This window comes from Choloepus didactylus, chromosome 5 (assembly GCF_015220235.1).
Source record: "Choloepus didactylus isolate mChoDid1 chromosome 5, mChoDid1.pri, whole genome shotgun sequence".
Classification (NCBI taxonomy): domain Eukaryota; kingdom Metazoa; phylum Chordata; class Mammalia; order Pilosa; family Megalonychidae; genus Choloepus; species Choloepus didactylus.
Genome location: NC_051311.1, coordinates 112039795 through 112054051, shown reverse-complemented (window position 1 = coordinate 112054051; position 14257 = coordinate 112039795). Strand labels below are relative to the sequence as shown.

Sequence of the window (14257 nt, the reverse complement as noted above, 5' to 3'; positions counted from 1 at the left end):
GTGATTGCTGTATAAAATAAATTTAATGTTTCTAGAATAGCCTCCTCATCCTGCTGTAGAACCTAATTTAATACAGTCTCAAGTTTCAGCACCTTTTTTTCCCCCTTAAGTTTTATTTATTTAATCATGAGAATTCTGGAGAGAGGTGGGGGTCAGGATGGGGAGGAGTCTAGGTGTAACATATTGCAACATTCTATTAAAGTGATTTTGTTAACAGCTTTTACACCATGCTGTTTAAGTTATAAGCCGCTTCCAAGGAGAGGCAGTTTGAATTGTGTTTCTACCATTAGCCCCAGATCTTCCCATTTAGTCTCCGTTTCCCATGTGTCCTTCCCAATAAACTGCTGTGTTTATGTGACCACCTTGTCACATGATCCTAGCAACACGTCAAAACTGTTGCACTATTATATACTTGCTTTCTGAATGTTTTCTGTATGCAACCTATTATTCTACATTTCTAATAAATGTCATTGTTTTAAAATCTGGTAAGATGTGTGCATCATGAATGCCATTTACCACTTTTTCTTTAGGTGAATTTGTCACTGATATTGTTTTAATGTTAAATTGATATAAAAATAAACTTGCGTGACAATTTCTCATACATCTCTACTCATTTGCTTTTCCCATGGTTCTCTTTGGTATATCTTTTTTTTCCCCTCACTTTTTTAATTTCCTATTAATAATCTTGAATATTCCAAATAAAATTGATATATAACAACAAAGTTTCTTATTGCATTTGTTACTAGAGTTGCTATTGTTGTGTCTTTATGTTAAAGTTTTGCAGCTGGAATAGTTTAGTTGATTTCCTGGAGTACTCCAAGTGTACATGGCATTGCTCCAACCCAGGAATACCCGGTGTTTGGATATAATTGATAATGGATGACCTAATTGATGTGTCTTTTAAGCCATCCCTTCCCCTCGCCCGCTCCCCCACCCTCTTTCCTTCCCTTCCAACCCGCTCCCCTCCCCCTCCCACCCTCTCCGCCCTACTCTCCCCCCTTCCACCTTCCCCACCCAACCCTCATCCTTCCCACCTTCCAATACCCATCTTCCCTGCTCACCTCCACCCTGCGAGCCACCCTGCCCCATTTCCTAAATGCGGTGGACGCTGAAATGATCAGGACACAGTTTGACTTAATCACTAAAGCTTTATTAATTGAATTTTTATTACATTTAACAGCAATAGAGTATTAGTAAATAGAGAGAATATTAAGTAAAGAGGTACAGCAATAAATGAGCACAGTTTGAAGAGGGGTATGGGTAGGGGTAGGGAGGTGGGAAAGGGGTAGGTAGGAGGACCCGGGCTAGGGAGAAGAGACAGGGGTGAGCAGGGGGGCTACTGACAGGGCAAAAACAAGGATTCTTATTCATCACTTTCCTGTAACTTCCATGAAAAATTACCATCCGTCGTTATCAATTTCATTCCAACAACAATTTTTCAAAGAGCACCTATCCATCCTGTGACTCTCTAAAGGTTTTGCTCACAACTTCAATCCCTGGAATTAATACCCAGGGCAAAGCGACCTCTATTAAATTCTTTATCCAGTCACCTTTTAACTTTCTCCCACTAGGGTTTTTCCATGCCCAGTTAGCCCTAAATAAGTTGTTTTCCCCACAGTTCCCTCCACTTCACTTGAAATCTTTATTAAAAGGGGCAATTACAGGGTAAAGGATCACAAGTAAATACACATGTCCATACTACGGAGATACCTAATACATAATATCATTCTAACTTTCTAACTAACCCCACCCACTTAAGATTATTTAATAGTCCCACCCACCACTAAAATACCTATGATTATATATATCCCCTATTACTTAAATTGATTACATGAAGAAATAATAAACAGTTTTCCACAGACCAATTTGATAGTCCTCTACAATCTGCAATAACAAAGAACTTTACAGTCCCACCAGATGTGTGTTCTCTCTTTAGATGAACACGCAGCATGGTTCTCAGCACCCTTCCTTTTTGCAGTGATCCTTCATTTCCACCCTGGTCTTCCCAGCAGGGTGTTCTCTGATGCCAATCTTGGAATTACATCTGATGTGTGAGCTCTGTGGCGGGTGACAACCAGATCAATTCAGGAGTCCAAGAGGGACCTGCAGACTTAAACAGAAATCCAGACTGCACTGTGTAGATGGGCCCCTCAATTTTGTGCACCTGCAAGTTCACTGTGCTACCTCACATGATTTAGTCAAACTCCTGATTTTCCAGTATCTAATACAAATACCTCACTGCTCAAACTAAATTGACCCTTCACAAATGTATGTAAACTTCCTGTTTCAATATCTTAGCATGATGACCTTAGCTAGCTCTCTCCCGACTTGCCTAACAATGGGAGCTGTTCATTGATTACATTCATTAACACTGCAAACTTGGGCCAATAATCAACTCCTGGCTTTGCTTAACAATTCTGATGTTTTGATTTCTCTATCTCCTTCATGTTGTTATTTTGCTCCCCCTCTAACTTCTTTAGTTAGAGATTTAATTCCTCTGCTTTTCCCTTTCTCATGAAAAGGCATTCTGTTGGTAAATGCCAAAAAGATTTAAAGGATTCGATTAACATTAATTTGATCAACAGCAACAAAATAAATCAATTGGGTGAAAGGAAACTTAATCAAATTCAGATACCACATTACAATAAGCTTGAGATTACTTATCATTAACAACTACATTTATAGATAGTATAAACAGCAATAAAAGCATAGTACACACTGCCAAGAAGTTAATTCACAAGCTTTACTGAAGAGCCAGACTTGGGTCAGGGCCTTTGTCTGTGAGTCAGTAACCCACACCAGCACACTCTTCCTGACCGACTTTGCTGTTGGTCAACGTCTCCAGATTTTTGCTTGCAGTGGTGGCAAATGTCCGTGTGCATATGCCAGGGCTGCAGAAAATGACCCAATTCTAGGCCCTCTGCAGCTTGAAGATCAACTGACAACTGTAAATTTGACACACAACAACTTGATTTCAAATGTATGGAGGATGGACTGATATCTGAGGTAAACTGAAGTATCACTTCAAAGAGTCCAGAAGCACAAATGCACCATTTTACAAGTAATTAATAAAACACAAGAGTGACTGACAAGCTTCCTGATTCCATTGAAGAAAAAAAGAAAAGAAAAAAAAGTTGTTTTGGATTAAATAAGTAGCCAATTATGTCACTTCCTTTAAATTATATATCCCTTTGTGTGATTTTTAGAGGCCCAATCAATAAAACAGAAATTATATGATGGTACGATTGAAGATGAACAGGATGAACTATTATACAAATACTCCAGTTCTCAGGAGCCTTTCATTCACAGTGTTGTAAGAGAAGTTCACAGTAAAGAAATATTTTACGCTACATTACTTATCACTTTCACTTAGTTTAACTCTAACAATTAAAGTTGGATACTACTTTGTTACTTAATGGAAGTAATTTTTGAAAGCAGAATCACCATTTTTAAACACAGTTAAAGGACACTACTGACCTACAGCTAAAGATTCTAAGTATTTAAACATGCAGGTGTAAGGATGGATGATAATGAATACGTGAAAGATGAGGCTGATGAAAAGAGAAACTTCACCGTTAGACTCCACTTCATGATAGGGAATTTGAAATATACACCACGTTATTTTCTACTGCTCAACCTGTGTTTTGGCTATTGGAGCCTGTGTGTGTAAAACACATGCTCCTCGAAGTCTGCCTCTTTCTTCTCTGTGCATGGCAGCAAAATGGAGTCTCAGCAACCAGGGCAGGAAGGATGGCACAAATCCTGCAGCAGCATTAATGGCAGTAGTAAAGAACTAAACAGAAACAGAGAGGTTAGACAAAGAGCTCAAGGTAGTAGCAAGGGACCAGGTTAAAAGAAGTCACGCAGTCCCAGGTTAGCACAAAGCATCCATAAGACACCAGCAGGTGTCCCTGGATTGAGGACAACTCTGTTGTCTGTTGCTTTGAGTCACTGAGTTGCTTTCTGAGGCCTTTTATCCATTGACAGCTTAACATCTCCCTCCTCTAGAGGGGACCCCTTTCCATTAGGTGGACTCTGATTCCTTTGAGGTGGTTACCCATCGACACCTGGAATAAAGGTCAGGTCATCCAGCTGGATTTGAAGCCCTCTAAGGAAGTCCATATCCTCAAGACAGTGTCCAGTGCCCTAATTTCTTCAGCGAGATCCCTCCCAGGCATACAGGAGTGTGGTCTGGGTGCTAAAATCATTTTCCCTCTCTAAGTACCCAATGCTACAGTCTAGTGAGGAACTGATGATGGCATGCCCAGATGACATGGGGGCAGAGACATGGAGAGTACTTCCAAGAACTTCGGGTGGTTGCCTTTCCAGTCAATTAACAACACTCGTGAACATTCTGAACCATCAGGGCAAGTTGGTAGCATTAACTCAAGAGTCTCCTTTAAGAGTAGGGTATGGGGTTTAGGAGTCCTTTTGATTAGCTGCTCTTAGCCTTAGCACACAATTGAGAAGTGGTCACAACATTTCACAACCATCCAACACACCTGAAGCTACCAACGGTCCGGGTTTAATGTGTTGTGGAAGCCATTACTGGCATGATGATGGCAAGGTGTTGTGACAAAGCCCAAGTTCTTGGGTACATGTGATTTGCACTGGGATGTAAAGGCACACTCTTAACATGCAAGAGTCCATCTGAGAGGGCACTTCCTTCTCAGGCTTGAGGTGTTTCGTGTTGCAGGGTTTTGCCTGCTCCTGGGAGAACCAGTCAAGAGTTGCTGCTCCTTGAGAACTAACGGAACCATGAAAGTGGAGTTTGAAGATGGTGAAGTTTCTAAGGGTGCAGCAAGAGGATCACGGAAGCCGTTTCACACTGCACCAATAAGTCAGACTTCCTTAATAAGGCGCCGGTCCTCCAGTATTGTACAGAGAGTACCGAAACTTCAAGAAAGGTCATGTCCTCCTCCTCCGCTCCTCCTCCATAAAGAAAACAGCATTTCCTGTGTTTGCATCAGCTTCTCTGCAAACGTTAAACAGGGCATCTGGCAGCCTAAAATTCAGATGGTAACAAAGAGAGGTTTAGCAGGTAAAACCCCCCAGGCTTCCAGGAGTCACTGGAAAGTAAACTTATTTAAGTGTTTTAGTTAGATTGGCAGTCAAGGTGGAAAACAGAGATAATTTGTTGGTGAATGGTCTTTTGAAGGTCTTTTGGTGCTTTCAGATTTGTGCCAGTCCAGAGTGGCCCTGACCTTCTGTAGCCATTTCAGAGAGGATGTACCTCCAGGTTGGCCTGAAGGTAAAGCAGTCCAATTTAGCACACAGTCAGTGATTGAGAAGCTGAACAGGAATAAATTTTGAAGGCAGAGATCTTGTACTTACAGTGTGCTGTAAGATGAAGGCGGAGGTGGCGGCGGAGGTGGCGGCGGCGGTGGGGGATACTGTGGTACAGGAGGCTGGCGGTACCAGTGTGGATTCCAAGTGATCATAACAGGTACGTATAATGATCTTCCATTTCCATCTTGTCCCACAGGGTACCAGGCGAATCCTACTGGGTAGGTCGGGAACGTATGTGGGTATGTTGGGTATGTTTGGTATGCAGGTACTTGTACATACTCAGTGTACCTTGCCAGGTGAGCTTGGTCGTCTAAATTTGGAATAGAGAGTCGAGGATACTGATTCTGGATGGTGAAATTGTTGGGAGCTCGGCAATCATAAGAAACTTGCAGTTTCCACCCCCTTTTCACCTGGAGAACTTGGGCTCCATTGGGTGCGATTGTTGGAGTAATCAGCCCATCTTTCACATTTCTTGCCACAAAATCTCGGAGAGCTGCCATTTCAGGTTCAGACAGTGAGTAGACATGTCCACTAGGGATACTGTGTGCTCCAGGTATCATCTCGATACTGTTGTCCGCCAGGCGGTGATCTGGGTAGACATGCTCATCTACTGGAGTGTACACATTCTGGACATAATAATACCTCACTGGTTGGTAAACTCTGTATCCATCTACAGGGTAGTAAATTGAGGGTTGTAGTGGCGGTGATGGTGGAAGAGGCGTGTACATCCGGCAGTGGTAACGACAATATTCAGAATCAAAGACGATAGATCGGGTGCTCCAAGTAATGTTGGGATCATGTGTGCTCAGCCAGCGAACCCCGAGGACCACGGGAAAGAATGGAGACTGAGTCACGTCAAATGACAGCACCTCACGGTGATCTCCCATGTCAACTATCAGGTCATGTGTTTCGTGGACAACTGGGCCCGATGCTATGGGGCGTCCATCAATTGCTTCCACAAGTATTGGCCAATCCTTAACTCTTAGAGGAATTCCATTTTGGGCAACGTATTCGTGATCAATGAAGTTGCCAGAAGCACCAGAATCGATCATGGCTCGGACGAACAGGGTGTGTCTGCCCGGAAGATGAATCTGGAGCATCACTTGCAAGTGTGGAGTTGAAGCATTATCTTGTGGGGACCTTATTATTTCTGGCCCGGTCGCTGAAGGTCCCTCTACAGCGGGGCCGGGAAGTTTCCCGCCGGCGAAGACTTTGAGGCTTTGGCAGGACAGCTGTCGGCGTAGTGACCTCCTGTTCCGCAGTAGAGGCAGAGGTTCAGCTTTCTGCGTCTTTCTTTCTCTTCCTGGGTCAGCCGCATGCGGGCCCCTCCCACAGGCTCAGTCGGGTCTACCTGGTGGTGGCCTGAAGTGTGCGGCAACATCAGCGCGCGGGGAGGTGAGCGCTGCATGCGCGCTGCAGCCGCCCGGGCCAGCCTTCTCTCGATGTGGATGCACTGGCCGATCAGCGCAGGCAGCGACTTGGCAACTTCGAGGTGTGAGAGCTCCTCCTGGATGTGGTCGCTGAGGCCCTCGTGGAACTGGTCAATCAGCGCAGGCTCGTTCCAATCCAGGTCCTGGGCAATCATCTGGAAAGCACTGCAGTAATCGATGACCGACCCCATGCCTTGGCGCAGGCGTCTGATCTTGCGTTTGGCAGCCTCTCGCCTCTGAGGGTCTTCGAAGACGTGCTTCATCTCCGTCATGAAGGCTGGGTAGTTGTGCATCAGGTAATTGGACTGCTCCAGCTTTAAGGAGGCCCAGCGGGCGGCACGGCCGGTCATCATGCTTGTCACGAAGCAGACGCGGACGCGATCCACGGAAAAATCTCGGGTGCTCTTTTCCATGAAGAGCTGGCACTGGGACATGAAAGGAGCCAGCATGTCTGGGTTGCCGTCAAACTTCTCCGGGAGGTCTTCTGGGCATTCTTCCTCGCACGGAGGGGGAGGGGCAGCAGCCGCTGCAGCACCACGGAGCTCGATGTTGTCATCCTCTTCCTCCTCAGCCTGAGGGGTGGGCTCCACTTGCTCACGAAGAGAGGTGTTCTCCTCTGCGAGCTTCTGCACCTGGCTCTGCAGGTTGTTGTTCTCCTCGGACTGCTTCATGACTTTCTCGCGTAAGGAGTTGATCTCTTCTGAGAGGTCGTCCCGCTTGCACTCTGTCAGGTTGGCGTACTGGCCCTTCTGGCCGCAGTGTTTGGAGCAGGAGGAGGAGGACGGGTGGTTGGGAGGAGGAGGAGGAGGAGGAGGTGGGCAGTCGGGCCCCAGGGTGACGGCTGGGATGGGAGGAGACCTCCCAGGTGTAGCTTCACTCCGGTGGGGAGGGAGGCCGGGCTCCTGGCCCCCTCTTCCACTCCTTCGTCGTTTGGTTTTCAAAATCCGTTTATTTCTGCAAATGAAGATAAAAGCATAAATTTAAACACAGCCACTCAAAGCAACACAATATAAATACATTATATAAAGCTCTAATTGCTTTCATTCACAATTTTTAAAACCTGCAAAAGAGAAAGAGAAAGAAGTTAGTCAATTAGCACAACATAACAAAAAGCATCATACTTTTTGATGTCCAAATACTCTTTTGTTCCTCAAAAGTCACCTGTTCATTACGATTTGACAATACATAACTTCATTAACAGCATGCTTACCTTCACAGACTATAAAAGAATGCTGAGACACTCCAAAAAAAGCAGTTTTTTATTGAGGGAGCAGAGCAAAAATCTTTCAAGGCAAAGATGGGCACCAAATAAATTACATAAAATATCAGCAGCAAAGTTATATGAAAAGTAGCTAATATTTCAACCAGAAAGGACCAAAAAAAAAAAGGAACAAAAAAGAAAAGAAAAGAAAGGAGCATTAAAATCACAATGCCTGTATTCACCAGCCTTGTCTATTGGGGAGGGGCGGGGGGATGGAGGTGGAGGGGCACCTCTTAGGAGATGGTAACTGCTTATCAAAACAAACAAGCATCAACCACCAGTCCAAAAACCACAAGACTATCTAAATTACCTTTCCAACCACAGAAGTGTCCCTTCCTTCCCCTTTCCTAACACCCCCTCCTGATCCCTTAGGCCCTGCCCCTGCCCCTCTCCCACCACCCATGGCCACCTTCCCTTTGGCCTGGGCTGCTGGTGTGGTCTCTCCAAGAGTGACTGACTACACAGCAAGCAGGATGCTTCAGAGACAGGGGTTTCTTGGTTGTTTTAATAGTTTTAACCCTGTCACTTAATCACTTTAATAACTTGGGCTGCAAACACAATGAATAATTGACATTCGAGGTAAAATACTCAAGTTTAAGAAAAAATTAGAACACACAATAAACACATCATAACCTGTGACACTCTCATTTTTTCAATTCCCTAGAGATATTTTTATTGGTGACCCTCACAATATAAGGTCACAAAATAATGCAATTTTTTTATTAAATTAGGAGTTTTAATGTCCCATTAAAAAAAAAAACTAATAAACACAGGACATGTCACTAAGGTGTCTCTGTCATCTAGACATTTTAAGACAAAGCATTGTTGCAAGACTTTAGGAATATCATTTACAGCATGACCCCAAATCAGGAAGGTCAACAACCAAATGTCAATCACAGCCACTGGGGTGGGCTTTATAGAGTCCCTGGCATCTGAAAAAAAAAAAAAAATGATGGGACAGAAATAGCAACACATTAGGAAATCAGCAAACATCACTATACTGTTTAGGAAAACAAAAGATCAATAAAGGTTGAAAATTCAAATACTCTTGATCCGTAGGAAGGAAATTTAAAACTAAGAAGATAAGGTACAAGGGGCTGGGGGGGGGGGGGGTTAGGTAACATAATAAAGAAGGGCCACAACTAAGTAATTTGGGAATGCATATCACTCTAAAAACAATTATTTTTTATTTTTTAATACAGTGCTGGTCAAACAAACTCAGGGCCTTATTTGGCCTATAAAGGTCACCAGTTTGGGATCCCTGACCTTACTGATATCAGGCAGCACAGCCCCACCTTGGGACTCAAAGTCCTAAAAGATATAATTGCCCAGAGCAGAGTAGTTTCACCATTAGAAATAATAGAGTACTGGGCAGGTAGGTTACCAAGACATTAATTCAATAACTGTGGGTAAAGTATAAAAAAGTTTAAACAGCAAATGGGACACGAATAAGTGTGGAACTAGAAGCATTTTGACTTGATTTGAATCACAGAACTATGGCTCCTTAAACCCCCCCCCAGTTGGGGTTGGATTGGAGAGGTCAGTTCAGGAGGCCCATTCCTGAAAACTCAAAGGACACGTAGCATAAAGCCAAGCTGTCTGGGACAGGCACCACATTTACATATGATAAAGATTTCAGTTTTTATATATTTAGGAAATATCCTCTAAAAATTTCTGTTCTCCAAACACACCAAAGAGCAATAAAGTATCCAAAATCTGCCACCCATCCCATTAAGAAATACCACTTCATTAAGCAAATGTTAGTTGTTTTACATTTTCCAATGTTGTCCAAAGTTCTTTTTTAGTATTATGTTTACTACTTGTGAAAAGCAAAATCTGTTAATATATACATGTGTTTGCCATTATTTTGGACCTCTCTGGTACAGAATTACCAGAGAAGAGGGACACAGGGTGGTAAGGGGGTAAGAAAGGGGACTGGAGACTTACTTAAAGCTGGAATTATGGTAAGCACATGTTTCCCATAAATTTGTATACTTGTTTGGGGGTGGCTGAGGGTTAACAAATTTTGGGAGCTAAAGCCTCAACATCTCCCTAAACAATGGTCCTGGCTCATAGTCTGTGACATATGGAACCAGGTTTTTAAATTTATTCATTCAATTAGAAACAATTTTTAAATGGTGTGTCTGACTGGCAGTCAGTTATGAATTTGTTTTATTTAGATGCGCCAAGCTGTAATTAAGACAGCTCAATTTATATTTTGCATTGTAACCATTTTACATTACACAAATTTTGAATGCCAACACATACCATTAAGTAATCCACTTGTCCAAAATTTAAATAATTAGCTCTTACTTTTTATTTAAAAAAAAACAAATTATTATAAATAATCTTTTAAACGGCCTGTAAAATGTGAGGGAAAGGAGGCAAGAAAGGCAACCCAAGAAAGCAAAGCACCATAGGAAATAGACATGAGCAAGAACCTGAAAACACCAAGCAAGACACTGAATAAAACAATTTTTTCTGGTCATTTAAAACATATTTAGTGAGTGGGCCATGCCAGGCACAGTTTATTGTCTGTAGGCAAGTTAGCCAGGGCTAATTTCTAGAGTTTGAACCACAAAAACAGCTTCACAGAGACACAAATAAACGCCTCATCCTCATCCTTGCTCAGAAGCCAAGGCAGTAGCACTAACACGCCACTTGATAAAAACTCCTAAAAAAGAAATATCAAGTTGTTCCTTATTTTGTATCCACTAAAGCATCCGTTTTCCAAAGGAATCCCCACAAAAGTCCACCAGTGTCTCAAAAAAAAAAAAAAAAAAAAAAAAAACTTAAATGCGAAAATACTTGTTTATTTTATTTTTTATTTGCTGTAGTAAAAACATTTGGTTGGATTTTGCCTTTAGAGGCACCAGCCATGTCAGCTTAGAAGCGCCATGCAAACTCACTATCAGGAGTTTAAATTATGGCATTATGTTATTCAATATATGCAAAATACCTCATAAGTAAATACATACATATATAAAGAACTTCATGAGTAAAAGGAATAATAATTGTTAATCATTCTTAGTTATTATTCTTAAATTTATTAAACACTAGCAGATAAAAAGCAAAACCGGCGCATCAGAGAAACCGTAGGAAGGCGGGGCTGTGCAGCCAGCCTCAGACAGGGAAGCAGCGGGAGCAGAGGAAGGCGGGAGGGTCTGGGGGGATGTGTGCGGCGACGGCGCTCACTCTGCGCAGGCGCAGGCGGGTTCAGGGTAGACAGGGAGGGCAGACCAGCTCCGAGGAGGCAGGCTCAAGGTGTGGCCAGGCATTGGAGAGGCGGGGTCTGGGCAGGCCAAATCAGAGGGGGCGGGCTGGGGAGGGGCCAAGCCTTAGAGAGGCGGGTCTGTGCAAGCCAACTCAGAGAAGGCGGGCTTTGAGGCGGGGTCTGGCTAGGCCATCGCCAATGAATTGGGGCTGGCGAGGCAGGGCCTGGAGAAGCAGGGTATGTATGGAAGGCGCACTCAAAGGGAGGCGCGCTGCAGGGCAGGCGCACTCTGAGTAAGCGCCGGCAGAGGAAGGAGGCGCTAAGCGCGCTGCGAGCAGATACTGCAGAGAAGGCGCGCTAGGGTGGGCGGGGCCAGTCTGAGAGTGGCTGCTAGAGGGCTGCAGAGTAATCGGCTTGCCTTTCCGAGGGTCCTCCCCCCCCAAACCCCTCCCATCAGACTCCAACAGCCAGATTCATTTCTCACCGCAAGAGCAATCACCCCTAGATCCAATCCCACCCTCCAATACTCAGGAAACCAACAGTTTCCACAAACTGTTGCTGGACGCCAATTCCCGCCACCGCTACAACTACACCGCCGCTTAAGTGCAACTAGGCAGGCAGCCCGTTCTGCCACCACCGCAAGATTCCTTTTTACACTCAAGTCAGAGCCTCTCCATTCCACTGCTATAGCAGGAATAGTGTGGGCAGAATGTTACACACATTTTTTTTTTGCCCGGGGCTCCATTTTGTCTAACAGCACCATCATGCAGCGAACCGTCCTGCAGAAAAATATAGTGGGAGCCATTCCAAAAGGTGTATTAGAGACAAAGGGTGGAGTCCCCCTCTAAGAATAAAGGGTAATCTCACTCTAGTTGCTGTCCCTAGACAGCTGGTTTTATTAGTAGTGCAAATCAGCCTGCAGCTTATGTACCCCTGCAGCTGTTACCAGTTTGTAGTCAATTTTAGGTATAAATTGTCCTGCAGCTCATGTACCTCTGCATTTCATATGGTTTGTAGCGCAATGAAGCGCGCTTTTGTAGTGTTCACGGTTATCATTTCTGCAGCGCTTTTGTAGTGCTAATCTGCAGCTCAGATTTTGTAGCGCATTTAAAGCGCAAATCAATCTTCAGCCTGCAGCCCATGTATGTCTGCTGTTCATACTGGTTTGTAGCGCATTTGAAGCGCTTTCGTAACAAACCAGTTATGTTTCTCTGCAGCTTTTAACAGTTTATCGCGCACTGAAAGTGCATCAGCGTGCAGCGCATTTGAAGCGACTATCAGTTTGTAGCGCATCTGAAGCGCTCATCAGTTTGTAGCGCATTTGAAGCGCCTAATAGTTGGCAGCAAACAAGACTTGATAGCGCATTTGATGAGCAAATTGCAAGTGGATCTGTAGCTCATGTCCGTCCGTAGCTCATATCTGTCTACAACCCTTACCTGAACTTGGGACCTGAAAACCAAAGCCCTAAAGGCTTGGTCTCCTCATTCGATTTTGGGGTACAGCCAATGAAGGCGTGACAAGGTTTGCATGGAGACGTTCTGGGGCGCTATTCCATCTCCCGCAGCTTCAGATAAGAACGCCGAATGAATGTGATGTTAAAAAAAAAAAAAATCCTCACCGCATACTCACCACGCGAGGACCCCTCTGCGAAGACAGGAAGGACGGGGTCCCACACCTGCTCAAGGCGAAAGCGTCGCTGGGTGCTCTGCAGCCCGGAGTGGCTCCGGACGCGAGCCCGCTCAGCGAACCTTTCGCGAGGCTCGATGGAACCTCTTCGCTGGTCTCCCCAGGTCTGGTCTCCCCAGGTCGTGGTCAGGTTTCTTCGACACACACCAACCGAAGTTGAAGCGCGTGTACCGAGAGCGCGGACTAGGTGCCTTATATAGGCAGAGCCCAGGAGGGGGGCGCCAAATCCCAGCGTGCTCCGCGGGTTGGGGGGCGGAGGGGGGGGGTTAGGGGTGATGGGGGAGGGGGCCATGGCCACCCTACCCTTGCCCGCCGCTAGAGGGAGTACGGGATTAGGGAGGGGGTGCAGGATGCTGATGCTGAACTGGCCAAGCTGGGAGGAAAGAAGAAAGGAGGGGAGAGGAGAATCGAGGACGGACGGCCTAGCCAGGCCACGAATGCAATCGCCCGGGTGGTGGGAGCTGGGAGACCCTTGTGCTTGGACGGGACAGGGACGGGGGACACGCAGGATGAGCCCCGCAACTACTGGCACCTTCTTGCTGACAGGTTAGTGGCCCGCGCGCGACTGGAGGTCCTGGGGACAACAGGCCGCCGCCTCCCCCTCCCCCGCCCGGGTTCCGGGTACCCGGGCGCGCCCTCTGGGTGCCAGCCCTCTTGCTGCCCCGAGGACCCTGGACCCCTCCTCCAGGACGTCCCGCGCCCCACTTCTCTGGCCCTGCACGTTCCTGCCTAGGCTTGACCTCTGGTCTTTTGTTTTTCTCCGCGCCCCCGCGCGCCCCTCCCGGCCGGGCGCTCACAAATATTCCATCTCCAATTTCCATTCCCAACACGCCCCCACCCCACCCCAGCGACCCCGCCGCGGACCTCCCCCGGTCCCTGCGGCACAGAGCTGGGGGTCGTTGACCATTTTCCTAGGGCGCGTTACCCCGCGATGCGGGCGATGCGGCCGGGATACCAATCTGCGTCTCCTTTTACATAAACGTCTGTTCTCATTTTCTTGAATCTGATCGGGAGAGAACACTAAAATGTCACATATGAGGCACTAATTTATCCCTTCTTCCTAAGCGCATTTCTCGGCGGCGGAAATCCCGGTTTTCGTAGGTTTTAAGGCGCAGGGAACTGGAATCATGAAATGCTGGGAGCTAAACAGGGCGTTCAGGGCAGGGTTAACCCCGGCTGGGGACCCGAGACGCTGCAAACAGCCTCGTTTGCCCTACCAAGTGCACACTATTTCAAGAAAGCAAAAACGATTAAAAACAGCTGTGGATGCCTCCAGTGTGGTTGGCGAGCTTCGGAGACTCCAGCTGCAGGCTTTTGTGGTGATTACGAAATGTACGCAGAAATCTCGCTCTCCCTGCAACGTTACATTTTTCTAA

General features: G+C 45.8%; 2 protein-coding genes across 4 annotated transcripts in view; one reads left to right on the top strand and one right to left on the bottom strand.

Moving 5' to 3' along the window:
* Positions 1 to 1128: 1128 nt before the first annotated feature.
* On the bottom strand, positions 1129 to 13031 carry PEG10 (paternally expressed 10). The gene is given in 3 exon segments (XM_037836697.1): positions 1129 to 6490; positions 6493 to 7673; positions 12814 to 13031. Coding segments are annotated over 3 exon segments (2346 nt in total). The 5' UTR covers positions 12819 to 13031; the 3' UTR covers positions 1129 to 5330.
* A 219-nt stretch (positions 13032 to 13250) lies between these two features.
* The window catches only part of SGCE (sarcoglycan epsilon), a 73048-nt gene continuing 72041 nt past the window's right edge, over positions 13251 to 14257 (top strand). For all 3 annotated transcript variants that reach the window (XM_037836694.1, XM_037836693.1, XM_037836695.1), the window contains exon 1: positions 13251 to 13427. In XM_037836694.1, the coding sequence (XP_037692622.1) occupies positions 13319 to 13427 (109 nt within the window). In that variant the 5' untranslated portion in view covers positions 13251 to 13318. The remainder of the gene's footprint in view (positions 13428 to 14257) is intronic.